The 24,436-nt window shown below is 40.1% G+C and overlaps 1 protein-coding gene and 1 long non-coding RNA gene across 2 annotated transcripts in view; both read right to left on the bottom strand.

The window, feature by feature from the left end:
- Positions 1-1,891: 1,891 nt before the first annotated feature.
- LOC147643712 (uncharacterized) lies at positions 1,892-2,389 on the bottom strand. Its single transcript, XR_015271515.1, has 3 exons — positions 2,256-2,389; positions 2,073-2,161; positions 1,892-2,003 (listed from the first exon to the last, which is right to left on the bottom strand). It is a non-coding gene; the product is annotated as an uncharacterized LOC147643712 (long non-coding RNA).
- A 166-nt stretch (positions 2,390-2,555) lies between these two features.
- The window catches only part of robo3 (roundabout 3), a 44,031-nt gene continuing 22,150 nt past the window's right edge, over positions 2,556-24,436 (bottom strand). Inside the window, 11 exon segments of the mRNA XM_020955081.2 lie at positions 2,556-2,778; positions 2,781-3,757; positions 6,869-7,145; positions 8,389-8,549; positions 8,900-9,140; positions 9,461-9,559; positions 9,668-10,972; positions 11,091-11,222; positions 11,319-11,459; positions 12,077-12,361; positions 17,573-17,675. Of these exon segments, the coding sequence (XP_020810740.2) occupies positions 2,702-2,778; positions 2,781-3,757; positions 6,869-7,145; positions 8,389-8,549; positions 8,900-9,140; positions 9,461-9,559; positions 9,668-10,972; positions 11,091-11,222; positions 11,319-11,459; positions 12,077-12,361; positions 17,573-17,675 (3,798 nt within the window). The 3' untranslated portion in view covers positions 2,556-2,701.

Genomic DNA, 24,436 nt, shown 5'->3' on the forward strand with positions numbered 1-24,436 from the left:
AACGCCTATCGGGCAATTTGGTGCCGAAAATTATGAGGCTGCCATAGCTATTATGGTTCCACGATATATGGGACAGTAGTCCACAGGATCCAAGGAGAGAATGTGTGTGTGTGTGTCCATGTCCATGATAAATTTGGGCTTATTTATCGGCCTGGCCAGTGGCAATTGGTACGCACTGCCAGCGAGTGTTTCGGACACTAAGGCTATTTGTAGTTTCGGCTTGGCTAGCTATGTAGCTCCTCCATCGATGGGGGATATAGACCATGTTGGGTTGGGGCAATCATGGGCATCCGTCCGAATTCCGGGGTGTCGAGGCTAATGGCATGGGCCTGGTCACTGATACATTAGCCAGGCATTGGCTGCAGCTGCTGCCGTTCGAGCGGCAAAAGCTTAAAGTTCAGTCAAGAGTAATAAGCTGTCAGTGCAGTTAAAGTTTCCAATACTCGGGGAAAATGGGGAGCAAAGGAGAGATATAACGTGTCCTTAGATTTCAATAATATAAACTCTGCCAGATAAATCTCCACAGTTCAAACTGATATTTTAATACAAAATAAGGCCTATTGATGGCTTTATTTAATGGCCTCCGCTTTGCATACGGTTTTTTTCATTTAAAAACAACTATGTTATCTCGCTTGTATTAACAAAATGAAATTGAAGAAAAAACGTTCAATATTATTACGCTTCATTTGATCAAATTGATTTTCATTTCATTTGCCATGTTGTTGCCATGCAAAGCATTAATATATTATTTTATTTTAATGCATCATTTGGCAGTAATTTCAAAGAGCACGAAAGAGATACAAATATGGACAACAAATGCAGGCATACATAAACTGTCGGCAACAATTATGTCGAATTGTTTTACAATCCAAAAACAAGCAACTAAAAATCAATAATACACAAAGGGAGACCTTTAACTGAAATCTCTGTGTTTATCGCGAATTTCCAATTACAAATGTTTATAGTTTGGGACTGGATAGTGCAGGGGCTGTGGGGATGAAGGAACTATGTCTGTTTGGGATTCGGACATTAATGATTTTGTAGGACAAATTAGGCTATGCGGCAGCCGGGCAAAGTGCATTATTAATTAGCTTGGTCGACGCTGGAAATTGTGCCGCTGGCCGGGAATCAGTTGAAAGTTTTGTGGCCAGTCCGCAAAATACCTGGGTTTACCTGCAATTTCTTTCCGCGGCCGCATTTCGAATTAATTCAAATCACAAAATCCATCGAGTTGTCCAGAACCATGTAGGCACAACTGTGCCGCCGCCAAATGGTCCTGGCTGCTGAAATGGAAAATTTGCGCAAAAATTAGAGGTTGGATTTTTCCCGCCAAACATCTATCCATTTTGCTAAATAAAGTACGATTCATAGCTATAGTTTAGATTGGGAAAACTCTAAGCTATACAAATATTTGAAAGCCTTATTAATACACAAACAATCTAAATTGAGCAGAAAATAATATATAAACTAAATAAGAATAGAATTTGAATAGCAATTGACCCCCAAATAATGATACCAATAAAAAATTTAATACAATTATGAATTACACTTTTTGCGGTTCCATTTTAGTATTTTGTTGTCTTTATTTTTAGTTTTTCTCATTGCATAATTTATCAATTAATTGATTAGTTTAATTTATGTTCTTTTTTTCAGCTATATCGCATTATTTGCTGTAATCCTTTTTTGTATTTTTTTTGGTTTTTGTCGTTCCTCTTTTAGCTATTCAAACTAATTCTAGTCTCCGTTAATTACATTTTAATGCTTTAATTACATGGTTTAAATGTAGATTTAGTCATTCATTTTTGAATCGTTTATGATATTTTACATTTAACAGCCTTATTATTAGCATTTTCTTAGCTTTTCTGCGGGAGGTGACTCTTCAATATTATTATTTTTCCATCACACAACTAATTTTGCCTCGTGCATTGTTTATATAACTCTAATTAAGATTTGCTCGTTAGGGTTGGGTATTATTGTTTTGGCTTTAACATCGTTTTACTTTTCTGTGGGAGCAATTTTTTAGCAAAAAGTTCTTAGATTTTTGCTTCCTTGGGTTTCTTTGATGTACTTACTTTAACTACTTCTGTGCTATTTTGAGATGGTTTCCGGCTTTGTGTGTAAATTATTTGTTTCGCTTGCTCCAAATGCAATACTCTAAATGCTTTGAGGGATTAAGGATGTAATATATAGATATAGTTGGGGAATTATATTTACAAGCCAATATTTATGGGTTTTGTGTGTATATCTTTACATACATTTTCGTTGTTGTTCTTATTTTTGGACATTCTATCGGTTGGAACTTGTGGAATTCGGTGGAAGTCTAAGAAATCTAAGGGTTGGTTTTTGTATGGAAGAAGCAAAAGGGTTCTAAGTTGTAAGTAAATGTTCTGTGTTATCTAAATCACAACAAAGATGAATATATAAAAGCCATGAAATAGTGATCTATCAGCTTCGGTGATGTAAGATGAAATCAATGTATGGAAAGGGTATATCAGTTAAAACACATTCAGGAACCCTAAGCAACCTTTGCAACTAACCACAACCCAACTTCCACTGCAAGCTGATATATAGTATTAAGGCTTACACTTTATCCACAATCCTCGAGGGAAATGTCCCGACTGTATCTGGTTGTTGTATCTTCTCTAAATTATTGAGCAACTTTCTATTGACCCAAGCGGTTAAGAGGGTTTTAAGCTATGGCTTAGACATTGGCGCTAGAACCGAAACTACTCAGGAATTTGCTATCGCCAGCTAAGCTGTTCGCACTAGCTAAGGACTGTTGTTGTCACCTGAACCGGCCAGGAATGGATGATGCTGCTGCTGTTGCTGCTGCTGCTGATGCTTGAAGGACTGGTAGGCATCCGAGCTGACCGCCGACCAGGTGCCATCCTTGGCCTTCACATACAAGTGCTGTTTGCTCGGCTGCTTGCTGCCAAAGTGATGATAGTCTCCGGGAGCAGCGATTGAGGCACTGGAGGCCCAATCGTTGAGCAGCTGATTGGTGGAGTTGCACAGTCCCAGGCCGGAGTAGTCACCGGCATCGGATGGAGGACCACCGGTAAGAAAATCGAGGGTTCCTGCATTGGTGGAACTCTGATTTGTGCCCGAACTTGCATTGTTCTGCCTAAATCCGGACTTTCCCAATATATTATTCTCGCTTTTGTAGAGCGTCTTGGGCTGCCGCTGACGCCTCAGAGTTCCAGCTCCACCGCCACTGGCCATTTGGGCCGCCAAAGTGGTATTGGCATAGGCTCCCAGTCCCTGTTTCAGGGCATTGCTGGCGAGGAGCAACTGCTGCTGCTGGTTAAACGGATTCGTTCGCTCCGATTTCGTGGCATCCAATTGATCCATTTTGTTCTCGGTTATGTTGATCTTTTTCAGCTTTGCCGGGGAGGACGTCACAATGGCTGTGCTGGCCGTGGATGTGGTCATCAGATTGGGTTGCTGCTGCTGCTGCTGCTGCTTCGATTCGAGGCATCCGTAATGAGCACTCGGCGGAGCAGAGTACATCCCAGCCGATTGGTAGTCATTGCTCTGGTGATTGTTGTTATTGCTGCCACCCGGGTTGGGTTTTGTCGCATAGCGGTTCTGGTAGAGCTTGACATTGGCCACCACATTGGTGGTGGCATAGGCCCCACAGCTATCGTACAGGGAGGCCGACGATGGCCCACCCGCTGATGAGGGTGCTCCATGGGTGGGACTCTTGAATGTGGAGCAGGCGACTTCCGCATAATCGGGCATATTCAGGGGCGAGAGTCTGCAATGGGAGACAGAATGGCCACAGTTTAAAATTGATTCAAATCAGGGAGACTATGAAGAATGGTTTGTGTACACCCTGAAAAATATTTTCAAATTATTCTTAAGATTTGCTATATGGTTTTTTATTTATTAATTCAAAGCGAGCCATATGTCAAAGGATATCATTTTAGAAGCCATTCTATTCTCTCATTTTTCATAAATAATAATGAATTAGCTAAAACTGATACCCCTTTAATTTAATCCTCCGCAATATTAAGGATCTTCTCACATTCATCCACCTTCAATATCTTTCAGTGTTAATAATTTTCAGTGCTTTATTTATGCTTGTCTGGGGTTCACATCACCAATTTCATAAATCATTCGATGTTGTTGTTGATGGGAGGAAATTGCTTTTGTTAGGCAGTGAATGCAGCTCCGGAAATTATTCCCCACTCACACCTGCTCATTAAAAATTTGTTGCTGCAATTTCCCTTTGTGCCACTCCTCGCCCTTGCCGTACCGTAGCAATTGCAATTTGCTTAAATATGGCAAATACAATACACAAATTTCACCATTAGCATTTCCCCAACTTTGTAATTAGAGGGAGTACGAGGAGGAGGTATAGGAATTAATGTGGCAGCAGAAACAGGAAATGGAAATGGCAAAACCGTACTCGCATTCAAATCAAACTTTTATCCATGCGAGTTTCTGGCAAACACGAAAAAAATTAGCATTCACCGAGACAGAGGGAAAAGCAGCGAGAAAAACTTTTTATTGCTCAAATTTTTGCACACTAATTAGCTAATGAGATAATGCTTATCTATCGCCTTGCTTTTCCCAATGAGTTCTCGTAAAAATTTACTGAAATGTTACTGAGTGGGTGGAAAAAGGCGAATAGTTTTTGGTAATTTAATGGTGGTTTGGTTTAGCAGTTTAGCAACTGCCAAGGATAGACCAATTTACAGGACTTAATTTTAAAGATTACGGATTTTATAAAAATGGTCTTATCCTTATCCCAGAATTGTGTCAAAGACATATCATTTTATATCTGATACGGTTGACCCAATTATAAAACACATTTCGGAGAACGCCAGTGCTAAGGAATTTCAAATTTCTCAGGCTATTAAGCTGTGGCCTTAAGGACACTGGGGGAATATGAAAATATGGAGATCTGAAGAGTCCCGAGTTCCTTCCCCGAGGACTATCAATTTTTAATTGTTAATTTAGCGGTGAAAATTGCGTTTTTCCAGGGGGGTTGGGAACGACTCTCTCCCCTCGAATCAGACAACGCAACCCGCGAAAGAAATTAAATATTTTAATTGGAAATTTTAGGTAATGACGTCGCCGCTCTTCGCACGTGTTTCGAGGGGAAGGAGACGCGGAACAGTGTTTATGTAAACAAGGGAAATAAAAGAAGATCCTGTTCTGGTGTAGTCCTGCTTATGTTATACTTTTTACGACTTTACAACGTTGTTAAAAGTGAGCAGCAGCAGGAAAACTTCAGTTCGAAGGAATACAACGGAAAAATTGAAACGGAAATAATGAAAATCGCGTAACGGAAGTGGCAACGGTATTCGAGGGGGAAGTCCTTGGTATGCGAGCGAGGGTGGTAGGAAATGCTCCAAATTGCAAGTGAAGTGGAAGGTGGCGGATATTCCTTCATAAAGGAATACAGAGCAAGGGAAGTCTAAACAAATAAATGCGTAAAATGCCGCAAATAAATACGCTAAAGTTTTCCGAGTTCACAGTAAGAGAGCGAGAAAGAGACAGACAGGTGTACACAGAGTAGGATAGCAATATGTCGCCAGCAGTTGCCACTTTTTTTATTGCCTCTTGTTTGGATTTTTGTTTTATTTTGTCTTGTTTCTTATTATTTTTTTTCTTTTGTTTTGTTTTATTATTGTTGCCGCAACGGTACATTAAGCTTTAAGGCAAGAAAAGAAAAACACAAAGGAAATGTGCTTTTCCTTTTTGGAAATTCCAAAGCAAAAAGTACAAGGAAAGTGGATGTGGAAATGGGTCGCTTGAATATGGATTTGGGATTAGGCTCAATGGAATTAAGATGATTAAGAAGCTTCCTTTCCTTGGGTGAACTTTCGCGAGGTTTTCCGAGAATCGTTTGACGAACTGATGGAAATTTCTTTTATTGGCACTGTGAGTTCGTGGAAAGTTGGGATTTAATATTGGGATTGAAAAGTTTAAAAGTTTCGCCGAATTCAGTGACAGCTTAAGATACTTCAATGTTGTCGACATTTTGGGAATTAAAAGGATGAATCTAAATCTGATTTAAGTGATTTTAACTCTCTTTTTCACCTTAAATTTAACAACATTTAAGATCCATGATTCTGCTTTTCATTTCCACCAAAAAGAAAACTAATTAGCCTTTAAGGGCGGACCGCAAGAGAGGAAAAATAAAACAACAGTGAACAGAAACAAGGAGATAAAACAGCCCCGGGAAATATGAATGAAATGCGTATATGGAAATTAAATAACGGCTGCAGGGCACCCTCCCCCCAACATTTCCTCCTGCCCCTCGAGAAACGTAAACAGTTCGAGGCCGGGGTAAGTTATCATGGCCCAAAGTAAAACCCGTTCAAGTGTAACAATTTAATGGCGTTTGTTGTTGCTGCGGTGGCTTTCCATTCGAGGGTGGCTCAGCCTTTGGCTTGGGGAATTTCAAGGAGGCAGCGGTTGCAGCCCCACAAAATATATATGTACTTTTTTACGATCCAGCTCGTAAATAGTGCGATGGATCTTTTACTTAAACCAAACGAGCCCCCACTCGCTTGTGATTACACAGAAAACAAAAAAATGTTTGGGAAAAGAACAGAATCCTTTCGTCAGAGAAATGTTGCAAATTGTATTCAAAAAGTCAGCCCTTTGGGTAAGGATTTAAATTGCAGCTTAAAATATATTAATTTCCTGTCAGTATTTTCACTGTCTCAGGAAGCTTATGATTTTCATTAACATTCTGTTAATATGGCAATATAAATAATTTCTTGCCTCTACCCAGTTTAAGCCTTCTGCTTGCTGGCCAATTTTTTATTTGTAATTAAACAGTCAGCGAAGCGCAGACAGGATATTAAGGCAACTTCCTGGACTGATAAACAACCCAGGACCCAACTCTCACCTCTCGTAATCAGGCAGGAGCGTTGGCTGTTGTCCCTGTTGGGCGGTGGCCTGTGCGTATCCCGGAAGTTGCTCCTTTGTCGTACATGTGCCATTAGGTCCTGTAACCCCGCCACCGCCGGCTCCGGATCCCTGTCGCCAAACGCCGCCGGTGGGATCGATCCAAAGACCATTGGGGCCAGTTGCCGCTGTCGAATTTGAGCCAACGGCACCGACGGCTCCGCCTCCATTTAGCGGCAATGTTGGAAACTTTCGCACGGTTCCGATTGCGTGATTGCCTGAAATAAAAACAAAAAAATATATATATACGAAATACAGGAGACTGAATATATCGGAATGGAGTCTATGTGTGTGCTGGCAATGATTACGGCTCGTTAAAACTAAAACGGAGAACTGACTGCCCGGGGTTTGCTCAGCTTGTAACGTGCAAATAATAAAAGACGGAAATTACTTTTTATATTCAATTGGCAAAAGCTTTTGCACGCCCTTTTCCAACGAGATTGTAAATACCCTATAGTTGTTAACCTAAAAGGGTATATCGGAAGAGTAAGTAAGCATTTTATTTGAGCTCATAATTCGGATAGTAAGTGGAACTAAGAAAGAACTGTGGTTACAGCTCAATAAAATATTTAATAAAAGGGCTTAGCAGACTGTTTGAATTATAATTTCTTCGGAAATTTACAGGGTAACTTTATTAGACTCATCTAAAAACCTAACAAACTCTTTTCTTTGCTATATTTAGAGTTTTGCAGCCAGACAATTGATGTGATTTTCACGTGAGCGTTTGTCGTTTTTATGTATGATACAGGACCCCCTTTATTGCTGCTCCTTCTCTTCAAATAAAAGCCGAAATAAAACCCCAACTTTGCTCTAGTTATCGTGGCTTGTTTATCTTTTTATAGTCGGTTTAACCTTGGCGCTGTGGCTTACTGCCAAAGATTATTACCCTCGGTTTTTCGGTTCCTTGAGTCTTTACAATGTTATGAGTGCGTGTCCTGTGTCTGCAGTTATTGTGGCTTACAAAATGGCAACCTAATTGAGACCGGCCATAAATGCTCGACTCATAAATCATAGATTACAGAGTGGAGGAGAGAGCTGGAAGCAAAATGCTTGCATGTCCCAGACCGGAATGGAGATTGTCCCATCAAAGTTAAGATGGAGCAGAGAGGGGAAAAACTCTGGAGACTAAATTTGGACCACCATTTTGTTACATTTATTTATGTTACTTGCTTGTACTTGCATTAGTTTCCTTTAAACACAATAGAATTTTTATATTTAAAGCCATTGGTATGCATTTAATCTCTAATCTTTTAATCTTTCATGAACAAATATATATTTACACTTATTGTGTTTCCAGTTTACAAACTCGTGAAGCCTTAAATATTAAACGATTTACACCCTAAATTAAACTTCAATACCCTCCTCCTCCCTCTAAATCTTCACACAAAAAAGAACAAGCAATTACGATGCAAAAAAAAGGAAGAGGAAAATAAATATAAATTTAAATTAAAGTTCACTCACCATGTAAACTGCCCAGCGAGGTCTGCTTGATAAATTGATAGCGCTTGAATAGAACCAATGCGCCCAATAGAAACACAATTATGGCAATGATGGAGCCCAGCAGGACGATAAACCAGGTCTGTGTTAAAAAGTCATCGGCAATATCACGACTGATGGGATATCTGCAATAGACAACACAATAAAGAGCCCGGAATGAGAACGGCTATCGAAGGATGCGGATGGAGCTGTTGTGTACGTGCCCGGGCGGAGGCTTAGTTTAATGGTCGCAAAAGTCGTTGGCCATTGTCGTTGGCTGTTAATGGATTGATGTGGACCTCGGCAGCGACACTTGGCAGTCAAATGAGCAGCCAGTCCCCCACACAAAAGCCAAGCTACACTCGACGAAATTTTACATTACATTAAATTCTTATTTCAAGGGAATCTTCTCCCAAAAACATATTAGAATGTACGACTGGATTGGATTGTATTGTGTAAAGTAGCATTTGCTTTTCTCCCAGTGCAACCCACTCACCTCGTGTAGCCCGTGTCCAGGGACTGGGTGCGTGCATCGATGCGGAGGACAGCCGGTTTGCTGAAGGGACCAACTCCCACCCGGGTGGCTGCCGCCACGGCGATGTAGTAGGTGACTCCCGTGGTGAGGTTCGCCAGGAGCAGCGTGGGGGTGGCTGCGTCTATGGTCATATTTTTGAATATCCGCGTCGTATTGTGCACGTCCAGGCCTTTGACGACCACATTGTAGCTGGTGAGGATGCCTGTTCAATGCCGATTTTCCGAGGGAGTTGGTCGAGAAAGGAGAGAGAGAAAAACTCACACAAATGAAATTAAATGTAAACAAAAGACAGAGCGAGTTAATCCGCATTGAAACGCTCCAGTGAAGGTATTTTGACAAAGGCAGTGACAGGATTACTTATGAATCTCTGGGGGGAGACTCAGCAAGCATAATTATACTCTATTATTCAGAGTATATCTACTACCTGGGTACCAAAATGGTAATTTTGAAAACGTTTATAAAGCAAAATTTGTATTTAACATGCTTAGGAAACTCCAGCTTATTTAAATATTGATTACTAACCATTTCGAGTCCGATTTGGTTGCGGAGGCAACCACTTTAAGAAGACAGAGGTGCGATTGAATTGTATAGCTTCCATGCCATATGGTGGCGCCTCTGGAACTGTGAATAAAAAATCAATTTCAATTATCCATTGAATTTAAAGCAAATAATCTAAAACTTTAAAAGTATTATAAACTGAAGGTCTAACTGGATCAACCAAGGCCTTACCATCTTCCTGGGTTCGCACTCGCTTGGAGTTTGAGGGTTTTCCTACGACGCTCTTGTAAAATGGCACAAGAAAAAACTCGTACGTAGAGGCCTTTGCCAGTCCAGGCACCGTACAGGAACTGAGTCCCTGACCCTTGTTGAGCAGTGTTATCATCTTGTATTCGCTGGAGTGAAGTTCCCGGGCGTACAGGTAGAAGCCCTCGATGTACTGGCCACTGTCGATATCCCAAGAAAGTCGCACTGTGGTGGAGTCACTGGCATTCGCTTCCAGGAGCTCCACAATATCGTTGGCTTGGAGTAGGGTTTCCACATCGCTAAGAAGGAGCTGTGAGGTACCAGAATTTTCGCTTCCATCCCGAACTCCGACCAGTTTTCCAGCCGTAATGGGGTCCGAGATGGGTGAGGGTGGTGAGAAGCCCAAGGAGTTCTCCGCTCGCACTATGAACATGTAAGCAGCTCCCTGGGTCAAGCTCTCCACGGTGAAGATCGGTTCACTGAGTCGCGAGGCTATGGGTATCCAGGTTTTGCTCTGATTTGTGCAATACATTTCTACACTATATCCCAGGAATGACGAAGCGCCAGCCTTATCACTTGTGGGCCAGACAATAGTCAAAGCCGATGCAGTGGCATTCAGAACCTTGGGCTGTCCCGGCGCAGTGGGACATTTGCTCTGTTCCGGAGCTCTGTAGAATTTAATATTCGGATTGGTGGGCAATTCAATTCTGAGGAAGCCACTCCACGTTGATTTACCAGCCCGCGAACTGGCCACACAAGTGTAGAGTCCTTGATCCTGTTGACGATCGAGGTCCGATATTATCAGATCGCCGGAAGTTGTGATATTCAACTTCGAACTGGGTTGCACGGGGATTCCATCCCGATACCAGGATATCGTGGGACTTGGCAGACCTATAGCTTTGCATTGGAGTGTGGCCAAGGACTTGATAGGCAGTGTTTGATTCACAGGGCCCGATATTATAATCGGCGGTGGTCGGTCCTCTTGGGAGTCCAAGCTCAGCTGAACCCTCGATGTAATACTGGCCACTTCATTCATGGCATTACAAAGTATCACCAGATCCTTATCCGTTCTTTGGAATCGAGTTAGAGTCAATATCGAGTGACCTTCTTCGGTGTTTAAGCTGTGAAATCGATCCAAGGGGGGTGCTCCTGGGAATATTAGTGTACTGTTGTTCTTGATGGTCCAGAAGATAGTTGGCTTCGGATTTCCACTGGCGCGACACTCGAACGACGTGTCCGCACCGAGTTCCACGGATTTGCTCGCAGGACGTTGAATGAATTTCGGGGGGGCTACAGTATCAGTGCGGGGAGGAGGAGCATGGGTAGACTAATTAGCTAAAGTGCTCGACTAGCGTTTGTCTAACATGAGGTTATCAAATGATGGGATCTCTTCCCAAAAATAACTTACCGTAGACAGTCAGAGTTCCCATGGCAGTGATGGCACCCACGACATTGTCCGCCTCACAGCTGTATTCACCTTCATCGGCAATTGTGACCCTTTCCAGCCTCAAACTTCGATCCTCCAAGACACTAACGCGATCTTTAATTATTGGAAATTGAAAGCATTTTAATAAAAAGTTCTTGATTTTTAGATCTCTAGTAAAAATCAGTTCGGAGTAGAATCCTTTAGACTTACCCAATGGCATGTTTCCACCCGAGGCAGTTCTCAGCCACAGGACATCGGGCATGGGGTCACCACCCACTCGACAGGGAAAGGTCACCGAGGCCCCCTCCAGAACCGTTTGATCGTGCGGCCCACGGATGATGTACGGCTTGACTGCAATGGAAATAAGCCAACGGGGGAAATGATAAGCGGCAATTTAATCAAAAAACCTCAACCCAATATGGCCACGTAAGCAGAGCCCAACCCAAGACACATTCCAGAAAATTGGACATGACACATTGATTGGAGGTGCTGGGATTGGGTGGCGCAGAGACCGAGACCCTTTTCTAACCATTAACCCTAGAAAGAACTGGCAGTTTATCCTCTAAAGTAAGTTTTTCATGTTTCAATATTTTGAATTTAAAGAAAATAGGGTAAGGAAGAATGGGAAAATCAATGCTTAGTTGTAAATATTAAAAAATCTGATCTCTTAAATGTTATATATTTTTAATAGTTACATCAAGTTTTGTGTTTTTTCTAAAAAACTATCGGAAAATGTTGAATGTTTTTAAATTGTTAATTGATAGCTTAATAAATAAATATTCATTAATTGTTAGGGAACTAGCATAGCTAATATATTTGATAAATTAACAAATATGTACAGATAATAGTCTACAAAAACTATCTTGTACACTCTGAAAGTACTCAAAACTCCCGTTAAAATTCTGATAAATCTCTTATGAATGTTGCCATAAATAACACCCAGACATTCCATGGGTTAAACAGCTTACCGTGCACTTTGAGTGTGGCCAGCGAGGACTCGCGCACTCCGACAGGATTCTTGGCTATGCACTGGTATTGACCCTCGTCAGTCTGCCGGGCATCCTGGATGGCCAAATTGCCGCCGTCAACGATGCGTATTCGCTTCGAGCCCTCCAAATCCAATTTCTGTCCGCCCTTCTTCCAGGTGACTGTTGGCTCGGGAATGCCGCGAGGCGCGGCGCACTCCAGCAGGGCGGTATCGCCCTGGGCGATCCGGGTGTTCTGCGGCTCCAGGCGGAACTCATCACGGAGAACTGGAGGAGTGGAAGAAGGTGGAGAATGTGGTCATGTGAGTGGACGAAAGATGAGCAAATGATTATTACGAAGAGACCGAGCCGAGCCGAGTGTGTGTGTGTGGCTTGGCCCGTCCATTTACGGGTGGTTATAAATTATCAGGGGGTTTTTGCATGATAAATGCCCCACGTCGGTGTCCCAGTCGCTCCCAGTGTCCCCTTACCCTGACCTGCGGCTATCCCTCTCTGTGGAGGGAGCGTGTTTGCGGCCTGACAGCAAAGATAAATTGTTGGTAAATGGCATAAATGTGATTTTTATACGCCTCGAGGAGACCGAGAGCAAGAGAAGAAAGATGGCCTTCTAATTTGTAAAAAGAAAAAATTCCATGCCATACCCGAAAATATCTACACAGCCTTTAATTCAATTTCATGCTGTTCGATGGATGGGATTGATGGAATTTGATTTGATTCAATTTGGCCATCAAAATAAATGGATGGCCAGGTGTTTCAATATTAATTTAAGAGCTTAAAATAATATAAATAAAAATATGTAAGATTGAATAATGTATATATGTGAAGTGAATAACTTTGTCTTTGTAGATATTCTAATAATCTCAAAAGCTGTCAGAGTGTAAGCTTCAAAATGGGTATTCTATCTTTTATATTTTTCCCCCCAATTTTAAGGGATTTCTTCTCTTATTCCTTTGCTCCATTTTATGTCAAAATCACTTCGACTGCATTTCCCTCGAAAACGCATTGCCAAAGCTCTCTTTCGCTGTCCGCCTTTTGCATAGTAAATCAGAGTATTATCAACATTTTGCTTTAGCAGTTGCAGATTTCAAGCGACAAAAGCGGAGAGCCGCAGGATAATTCAGCTGCTCCTGCCCCCGTCCTTCGTCCTTTGTGTGTGGTCAGAGGGGAATGCTGTAATTTGCACACACCTCAGAGCTCTATTTGTCCTGTGTGCATATAGCAGAAGGATGTTTTTGGAGGGGAAAGGCATCTCAACTCTGGAGTAATAAATCAAGCAACTTTCAAGCACTCCAAAAGCGTAGCCAAGTAAATTTCTCTACTTTTTTCGGCTCTTCTCGTTTGCCCCCCAAAAGCAACCTTTTGTGCAGCGAAAAAAATATATAGTATATATATGCGGGTATATTCAACGAATAAATCCATAGCGAAAGCAGCTTTTACGTAAATTAAATTTCGCTTTCCTTTTATTTTTTTGCAATCTATAAAGTGAATAAGCGAATTCTCTTACATTTTTTGTGGCTCTTTTTTTCGGTTGAGATTTTCTTTTGGTTTTGGTTTAGTTTTTTGCTTTCTTGGTTATGCAAAAATGTGCTAAAACCATGACTTTTATTAAATTTAAAGTTGAAGCGTAATAAATCAGCATGAATCAAAGAGTGCCGGCATGAGCAGCCGTGAAGGAAAAGTGAAGGGAAATTTGGCCAACTTCCATCCCTTCCCGACCCCATTAAAGTGCTGGCAAAAGTTTTAATAGAAACCTGTGCCAAACTCGGGACCTCGAACCGAACACACACAGCAGGAAACACGCCAACCATCAATAAATTAATCAAAGTCATAATCAGTGTCAGGTTCCGTGCCATTGGGCAAAAGTTGTGTAGGCCTCGTCCTTGTCCGTTTCGTTATTTTTCCTGTGGTGGGGTCACGTTTGGGGGCTTGTCGGAGCGGAAAAGTCGACGCGCCGCGCCGAGCCGAGCCGCTCCAAAGGTGCAAAACGCTTCCAGCCGCAGGATTCGGACAGCTGCTGATAATGAGTTAATAAATGACCGTTTATCTATATTTATCATGGCTATAATATGTGTGCCTGAATGTGTGTGTTTGTTTATGAGGAGATTTATGATAGCCTGCCAGAAAAGGCAACTACTTGAAGTCAGCGACGTGATCAATTTAAGCTAATGAACAGACTGTTTTTGGGATAATTGAGAAGCACTAAAGGAAAGTTATGCCGTGATTACTATTTATTACATCATCTACAGTTGGCAAATTTAATTGGATAATTATTAAACAATTGTTAAGAACCAGATATAGCTGTAAAAGATTTTATTTACATTAAAATATTTTACAACCTATAGGTAAGAGATGTTTTAATAAAAGTCACAGCAAATCCTGTCATAATATTCCCAAGCCAAAGACCTTCAATCAATTCTCGCTTGTCACAAGTTAATAACCATAATCCAACCTAGTAAGACCTCTAAACAAATTATACATATGGTCGCGAAAATGCCGGAAATAATTTCCCTACAATTTTCTAATTCCTACTCTTTAGCATGTGGCTCCTAGAACTCACTCTCCTCCTTCAGAGGGAGTCCTTTAATATCAGGTCAAAGGCTGCGTGTGTTGACAGCGCTCAAAGCGAAATTGCGCTGACAACATCAAATGTATATACTTATATGTACACACAATGTGCAACTTATGTTTACTATTGACAAACTCCCAACCACAAAAACCAATGTTAAACAAGAAAGGAAGCTAACTTCGGCACGCCAAAGTTTATATACCCTTGCAGATAGAACTTCTATGAATAAAAAACCATACAATATAAATGATATATATTTGTGTTAAAAAACAATGAAGTAATACCTGCTTTTATTGTATTCACCTATACATATTATATTTGCAGTTTTACATTCAAAGATTTGCGTTTTTCCTCTACATCAAACGATCGTTTGTATGGCACTTATATTATATAATAGTCCGATTTTCATGAAATTTGACACAAAATTTAAGACTAATATAAAATGCCTATACCTAAAATTTGATGAAAATCAGTTGAAAACTGAAAAGGTTATAAATTTAATTGTATTAATTTCTCGATCGTTCCTATGGGAGCTATATGATATAGTAGTCCGATTTTCATAAAATTTTATGCAAAATTTTAGAGTATAGTATAATGGCTATATCTCAAATTTGATCGAAATCTATTGAAAACTGAAAAAGTTAAAAAAAATTTTTGTAAAAATTTTCCGATCATTCCTATGGCAGCTATATGATATAGTCGTCCGATCCGGCTCGTTCCGACATATATACGAGTGAGATTATATAGAAGGCTAACTACAAAGTTTCATTCAGATAGCTTTAAAACTGAGAGAGTAGTTTGCGTAGAAACGGACAGACGGACAGACGGACAGAAGGACAGACGGACAGACGGACAGACGGACAGACGGACAGACGGACAGACGGACAGACGGACATGGCTAGATCGACTCGGCTGTTGATCCTGATCAAGAATATATATACTTTATATAGTCGGAGGTGCCTCCTTCACTGCGTTGCAAACTTCTGACTGAAATTATAATACCCTGCAAGGGTATAAAAAAAGTAAAAAAAGCGGAGGGAAAACACGTGAACAAGTGCGCCCGCCTACGATTCGAGGTCCTGCTCCACTCCCATTTTCCCTCTTTTATTGCCTAACCCAATCAATGTGAACGCCTTTTGCCGCTGCCTTTGCCAAGTTCGAACCCCCTGCTTTTTAGCCACCACAAGCCGCAATAACGACGTTTTAACCAAGCAAACAAATTTGACGTGCTTTTCGTGATTTACATGCAAATATTGAAAAATATTCCCCAAGGATATATACCGCAAAAAGCAAACCCAGCCCGGGCTAAGGCTAAACAAGACTCGAAATGGAGGCGAACGTACTGAAAAAAATATATATAAAAGGAGAAGGGAATTTAACATGAAGGCAAAATAAACTCCGCACTGAGCAATATCGATTTTCATGTGGGAGGAGAACCAGGACATGACAGGAGCCGGCAGGACAAACAGACAAACAGACAGACAGACGGGAATGAAAAGGCTGAGGCAAATAAAAGAAATATTAGCCAACAAAAGACAAAGTGGCGGTCTCTGTCGACGATACGGGGAACCACAAGAGTGTGGGTGGAAAATGGGTGCTATTGGGATATAACTTTTTCCTCTCTACTTGATCGGAAAATGTTACTATTGCGAAATTGGATTCTAAACATTGGCAAGGCTTCAATATATAATGATGTATTTCTTAAACTTGAGTATGTAAAAGGAAAGAGCTGAATGGTCTTAATCGGGATCTCTCTAAGCATGTATGTATGTTGTTATAATACCAAATGTATCTTGAAACTACATTAAAATCAGTTTGAAATTTTGCCTGAAACTCAGGGTCCATATATCTAGGTTTTAATATGAAAACATCAGTTTTGTTATATTGTAAAGTTAATAATCTCTTACATTTTAGTAATGTCTTGCACATTAACCCAGGGCATTTCCCATCAAAACTCATTTGAGACCTTTCCCAACTCACAAATGGCAAACAAGTCTGTGTCTTTTTGTTTTGGGCATATGGCCTAATAAATCCAGCTCACACACAATTTTTTCCCCGAAAATAAGAAAAAACTCAGACCATCAGACCGAGCTTGAAAACAAAAAAAAAAACAAAAAAATAGCTGGCAAAAAAAGGACGAAAACTGAAACGAAAACGGGTTAATGGAGGCAGCAATAGAGCGTGCCGAAAGGGGCAGGAACAGGACGAGGGCGTGGGTCGGCAGGAGACCTCTGTGAAGACAAGTGGGTGCGTTCGAGCGTAAAACTTGTAAACGCAGCAGCTCCACAGCTAGTTAGTTAAGTGGGCGGGATGAGGGTGTGGGTGGGGATGGAGAGGGGGATGGGTGGTGCTTGGGGTGCTGGCTGCAAAAAAAAGGGCAAAGCTAGTACGCCCCACACACAAACACCCCCCATACCCTCTTGACACAACAACAACAACACCATCAGAAGCAGCAGCAGCAGCAGCAAAAATCAACATCAATTTAGAATATTAAAAACGCACACCACACGATCCAAAAGGAGGAGTGTACATACACAGGAAAGAAATGTTTAAGGATTCCGGGATAAAACATTTTGTATTATATATTTTCGATAATTTTTAATGAGTTTAAGTCGAAGGCCACCGCAGCCAGAGCTTGAAAATTCAATATTAAGTTATTGAGTTTAAAAGACCTCATTTAATATAAAACTTTCTTTATTTCTTTAAAGAACAATTTCAGCAAGTTTTTCACTGTCGTGCCACAGAATTCAGAATTGTAATTACTAAGTAAATCTTTACAACAACTTTACCTGTATTTAATGTTCAAGGAAATATATTATTTCTTCTTTACCAGTTTAGTAAGTTTCAGACAATGTTTCCTATTTTTTTTCTGTGTAAAGGACATTGGGGACTGTGGCTTTGCGTTGACTTACCCGCCACTTGCAGCGTGGCATTTCGACTCCTTGCCACGCCCAGTTCGTTCTTCGCCTCACACCAATAGATGCCGGCATCTGTTTCGCGACGTGAATTGACAACCTGCAAAAAGATGTGAGAGAAAAAAAGACGGTGGCATAAGAATGAGTTAAGCACTGGAGGCAAGATGGTGTAAAATTCTAAGGGTTTGAGGTGTTGCTTGAGAAATGAGCAAGGGCAGGAGGGGCCATTCGAGAGTAATTTTAATTGAAATGAGCAAGTTTTATCAGTAAATGGATAGGAATTTAATGCAGATAATTTTCTGGGTATAAGGGTTTCACTATGGGATAAAGTTTTATTAAGATTATAAATTGGAAAATGCTTTTCTAACTCTGAATTTCTTACTTATAATTAAGTTATATTTTGGACTTCCTCAAGAGGTTTCAATATGGTATTTTATGTTACTTTATTAGTTAAGTTCTGCCTTCAGTAATTCTCTTAATGAATTTACATAGCTTAAGAAATTGTACGCGTAAATTCAGATGTACATCACAATGTAATTTTCTTGACTTGAAAGAAATTCCTCCATTCATTTTTCTCTTGTGTTCGAAAACTCATTCTGGATTTCTAATTTCACAAATGGCATCTTGGAGCTGGAGCTGGAAAATACAGACTCCCAGCATCCCAAGACGTTGATTTGCCGGCTCGGCAGGACCTGTTTTTCGTCTTTCGTGAAACATCCTTCTTTTGGGCGAACTCTCCTTGGCTTTTGCAGGCCATAAAACAGTCAGCAATCTGTTGTCTGTTGCGCGTCTGCTGCCTTCAAGTGCTCAAATCATAAAATGTCTCTCGAGCAACTTTATAGTTACTACATGTCCTTGCGCCCTTCATTCCATGGGGGGATGCTCCTCCCCTTTTGTGTTTGTTGTCTACACTGTTTGTTTATTTGTTTTTCGGAGCACAAAAGAATTCCCCAACATGCGCTTAAAATTAAATGTCAAACTAAGTGTGCTTGTGTGTGTGTTTCTGTGCCATATTTATCTGCTCCTTGCAGCAGGATAAAATGAGAAGGAAGCAGCAGTGGAAGCAACAAAGTTCGCACAATTTACACAACTTGTGCCTCATCCAAGTGAAATTAAGTGTTGCGCTAAGTGAAGATGACAAAAGGGTTCTTCAGCTGTATTATTCTTTCATTTAATCTTCCTTCCCCAGCTGTATACACACACACATCCAGCAAGGATGTGTGCTCCTTGAGCCGCGGGTGCGCTTTATAAAACAAATAAGTTGGAGCGCCTCAGGCTTCTCGATTGTCATACTTCATATGTGCGGGTTACTGAGGAAAATGCAAGGAGAAGAACGGCTAAGAGGGGAAAAACAACAGCTCAAAGGCAACGAGATTACGTGGCACAAAGTAATAGTAATGTATTGTTGCACAGACACACAGATACCAAGATACATTTAAGATGCCCTCCTTTGTCTAGCTGATTTATCAACAGAAAAACCATGTTTAAGTCTTATCACAACAGATATATTAAACCTTTAAACGCAAAAGAGAAGAGACACATAACTAATCTATATTGGTCATCTATACGCTTTCTATTTATTGTTAAATTTATGTACCATTAAGAAATAAGGAATTCTGGAACCTTAAAGCTTCTTTTCCATTTTCTCTTTTTAAAATCCACTAACCAAAAGCCGACCCTTTCATCTGCAAACCAGGCAACATTATTCTTTTTTTTTTAACTTTTCACTTTCAAATCAGGTCAGATTTAAGTTAAATCCCACTTTCTGTCTCAACTTTTGCTTTTATTCAGCTTTGTCAACTTTGATAAGACAACGAAACCAACTTAACCAACTCAAGCCAACTATTTTCCGCTGACCCATTTCCATCCAATTTGCAGCATCATCAAATGGCGAGCTGAATATTCAGCATACGCAACGTGGGCCCGGCAAAGGTAAGCCAGAGCTAAGCTCATTACCTAGGCACTGGGAGGATTCCTATTAAAAATTGAAATGAATTACAAAGGGGCAGAAGCAGCCGAGTCTCCTTGCCAGGACCTCAGAGAGTAGGGGATAAGCCTCGAATAAAATTAAAACAAAATACGTTGCAATAGCAACGGTAAAGTATAAAGTAAATCTGAGGAATACAAAAAAATTCAGGATGTTTCATGATGTTAGATTTAATTTCTTAGAATTTAAATAAGAATTGTCTATGAATTTTGTTAAAGTCACAAAAGGTAAAGCGTGATATTATAGTACAAAAGTATGTACAAAGGTTTTATAAAAGCAACTGTACAAAAATATTTCAAAATTTTAAAAATATAAACCAATTTTTCAGGGAAGTTTGTTTACAATAGACTTAATACTTTCGAAAGTATAGACTTAAAGTTCAAATATAACCTGGTAAGGTAAGGTATTTAAAATTGTTTCTTAAAAGAAAATATAACTGTACAAAAATATTTATAAAAAATTTAAAAATAAAAACATATTCTTAAAGAAATTCATTTAATAAGAAATTTATATTTTAGAAAGTAAAACTTAATAGTTCAAATATAACTTAAAAAGATTAAATTTTGTAGAAGAAAATATGTCCGTGCAAAATTATTAAAAAAAATATATATATATATAAACATATTTTCAAGATAAATTTATTTAAAAATGACTTTACATTTTCGAACCGCACTGTGGCTCACATTTATATTTAGTCGAAACATTTATTCTGCTGCAAATTTAATTTGGATTTTGCGAGTGTCAGACTCCAAAGAATATAAAAAACAAGGATATAAAATAAAGGAGCAGCACAGGAGAGTGGAAGAAACACAAAAATAAGTCGAAAGAAAACAATGCCAAAGTCACATAAATTTATTTATATCTTTAATGACTTGAGCCAGGCGATTTCCTGCGAATTGGTTGCGCTCAGCGGATTTCTTCTTGTTTATATATTTATTGTTTTTATTGTGCTCTGTTGTTGTTGCTGTCCCGTGGTTGCTGTTGTTGTTGGCCGAGCAAACATTGAAACTGATTTGACACCAAAGAGCAGCAGCCGCAGCAGCATCCAGGGGGAAACAAAAAATATAAAGAACAGGAGCAGCAAGGGGAAAATATTTGCCGTGTGCTACGTGCAACTTTATGGTGGGGAATCTTTTTTTTTCATCCAGAGGTGACAAGGGGGGAAGCTATAAAATATATTGGCTGTATCTGTGTGACTTCCACTGTGCGAGTGTGTGTGCGCAGAGAAGCGCGTTGAAAACACGCTTCCGTTTTAATTTAAAATACCCATAAATTTTCAAACATTTCATTTGGGAGCCATTCCCGTTTTCATGTTGTAACATTTCGTAATTGTCTGGTGCGTGTGCCAGAGGGAGACGGTATGTCACTCCCTCGCTCCCTCGCTCCTTTTCACGTTCGGTGCGTACTTTTAGCCCCCCCCCCCCACCACTTGAGTGTTTTATAATTTGGTTTAAATTTTAAAGCTCGTGTAAAATGCGACGTGTAAATGGTTTTAATTGAGCCTGAAAACGAGTCTGAAACGAAATGGAATTAGGCAAATCTGCAGGTTCGTTGGCGGGTTGATTTTGGCCAAAAGCGCTTTTGCTTTCATTTCGAAAATGGGTACCCAAGGAGGGAGAAAGAAGCAACAGGCTTTGTTAGAGTATTTTTTACTTACATTTAACTGGGAAAATTATTTAAAAGGCTTTTAAATAAAGTTAAAATGCAAACTATAAAATTTATTGCGATTTACTAGTTATTTTAGCTAAGAAACATAATAAATAGAATTTTATTTTAAAATAGAATTTTGATTTAAAATAATTTAAATTCTAAACTAAACGTATCATATTAATCTTAACAATAAAGTTTAGTTATAATACAAATATTTATAAAAAATTTAATAAGTACAAAATAAAGTCTTTTAAAATTTAATTTTAATTTTCCCTCTCGAAAACACATTAATATATATTTGAACAAATTAATTTTTCTTTCCTCCTGTTTATTCTTTCTAACAAGTGTTGCAGCTTTTCTTTGCAAGCTCCCACTTTCCTGTTAATCTCCTCATTAAAAAAAAACCGCTTTCCTCCATCTCAGTTTTAAGCCTCTGCCCTTCGCCCTGTACTAATTCAATCATCCAGAGAGGAGGGAAATTCTTAAGCCCCGCTCTTCAGCCCACCGCCAGCACCAGTTCCTTCCGCCCATTCATTAAACGCGGCTCAAAAGCATTACTCACTCACACCTCGAGTTAATAAACAGCCCTGGAGGCAAGTGGGGGAAAAAAAGAACCATGACGCCAAAATCGTCGCCTCGTTCATAAAAACATAACTCATACGCAGTGTTGGCCCCGGGAGCACACCACTCAACTCACTCCCAAGCCTCGCCACTCAACTCGGCTCAAGTCCCTGTATTTATTTATTTATGTTGCATATACATATAGAGGTTTTTTCCAGGGAGCTGTGAATGTGTCGAGCGTTTGTAAACTCATTAAAATGTGCTCACTGTACAGTGCAGCGCATAAAGTTATTTTCGCCGCCGCGAAAACCGAGGAGATGAAGGGGAAACCGGGCATTAACTTTTAAGCCTCGACGGCTTTTTAATTAAGATGTCCTCCGGCCGCACCTCTAAAATGCAATCAGCTCGGTTCCAAAGTCACGCTTTGATTTATTTGTTCAACACCCAACCCCAACCCCCAGGACCCACTTGATTGCCTTCTTAAAGCAGGATAAGAACTTTCATGGAGGGAACGGAGTTCTGCAGGGGAGAAACTATTGCCAAATGTGGCAGCCATTTAAATAAACGTTAAGGGCGGACCAGAGGTGTGGAAATGGGGTGGCAAATAAAAGGAAGATATATGTATCTGTAGAATAAGGGATAGAAAGAGAACGCAAGTGCATGCAAGCACTTGAGAGTCAGACAGAGCAAACATGGAGCTTGGGTAACTTTAGTCAAGGACGTGGAAAAGGATGCTGAGACATCATATCCACTGACATTGTAGCTGGGGAACTAGACGTGAGATAGACCTTTAAGGATTAAATTTTATACATTTGTATAGATTTTAATACTACAATAAGTAATGAAATTATTAAATAATAATTAATAAACAAAAAAAAATACTGTTATTTAGAGATATTCCCTTTTTTGGCTCTCTTTATAATTCAATATAAAATCCTCTTCTTACAAAAACTTGTTTTCTATATGAATCCTTTACATTTTGATCCTTCGAGCCGGACCTACACAGTCAGGGAATGTAGAATAATTACTTTTCACTGTTTAAAATATTGATTTGTTCAACTCAAGAGACTTGTGGTTAAGATGATTCCATCACAAAATTCAACACCTCTGGCAGTACTTTAAGGACTTTTCCAGCAGATGAAGTGTGGAAGGCAAGCAAAGTGCTGCTCACAAACACAAATACACTTGGGCACACACGCAGACATTTGTTACAAATGTGTGAGTGTCTTGCCTTGGCTTCGTTTCTCTTTTTTTCCGTTTTCTTCTCATTCTCCTGTCGTGCAGTTACGTAAATTATTGTCTGTCTTCCCAACGCTCGCTCCGCCATGTCACTTTTCACTACGCTTCCAGCTTGGCGCTCCTTTTTTTTTTGCTGGCCCCAAAACTCTCCTACACACACACATACACAATGTACATGCTTTTGTATTTTATTGCATATTCCCTACTCGCTTGTACATTTTTCTCTCCCTCTTCTCTGCTTCGCCTCCTCTCAGCACTTAAAGTTCCCCCAAAAAAAAAGCAGGACGAGAAAACTTTCTTTTCTCCCCTTAAATTAAAGAGGGATTTTGTTTTCATCTCCCGCCCGCTCCTCTCGGAAGCAACATTTGATAGTGTTGTATACTGGCCTCCTTGTTAGACGAGTAGTAATAATGTCTGGTTGAAGTTGCCTTCGAAGTGGTCTGGCACTTATAAGTAAGATGAATTGTCCTCTTTGGCAGAGTGGGAAAAGCTGCCGGAATTAGAATTTAAATTATGCCTCTGGGGAGCAATGAAATGATGTGAAATATACATATATTTCTGTTTGTGTTTGAGTTGGAGTTGGGGTTCGTGAAGCATTTCCACAGAACGTTACATCCCAGGAACAGTTGTAAATAATAAAAAAGATAGGTCAGGGACTTAAGCGCTAAGCAAGCTGCCATAAAATTCAGCAGAATATTAAAAAGTTTCCGGCTATGCCTAGAACAATATTTTTCTAAACGATTCCATTGAAAATTTTAACATTAAATAAATATTTTAAAGAGCAAATTGCAAGTTTAGATTACATCATTACATTATTTAAGATTTTGCTCCTAAATTTTATCTTTTCTAGTTCCAACCCAGTAAATTTTATTAGTTTTTCTCTCAATTCAACGAACACTGTCACCCCTGTATAGGATGGATAAAAACACATTAGAATCCAGGATATAAGGCCACGACACCCGAGGAATTAATTCATTTAAAAGTCGTTAGAAGAGCGCCACAAAAAAAAGAGGAACCAAGGGATGGAGACATTTCACAGGCAGCAGCGGAAGCCAGAGTCTGGAAATGCCAGTGGCAACATAGAGGAAAATGCTCAAATCCCTTTTTGCACTTAAGTGATAAACAAATACAGCGGCATGCGGCGGAGCAAATACAAATGCATAAGCGCCAGACGCCGGAGCACAAGGCATCCCGGCAGATCGAGTGTGAAAAGTGGCAAGCTCAGAGTCGATTCCCCACTGCCCCTGGATCTGGCCCTGAATCCTGAATCCTCAATCCTCAATCCCCGCAACCAAGAGATTCCATCCCCAGCAATTGAGACTGCGATTCCAACTGCATCATCAGCATAATCAACGCGGCTCCCGTTGGCTTTTTGCGTCGTAAATTTGCTGAGTGCTCTGCTCAGTTCACCAGGGGAGGAAGGG

The sequence above is a fragment of the Drosophila serrata genome, unplaced genomic scaffold (genome assembly GCF_035046125.1).
Source record: "Drosophila serrata isolate PLE 108 unplaced genomic scaffold, ASM3504612v1 contig_245, whole genome shotgun sequence".
NCBI lineage: Eukaryota > Metazoa > Arthropoda > Insecta > Diptera > Drosophilidae > Drosophila > Drosophila serrata.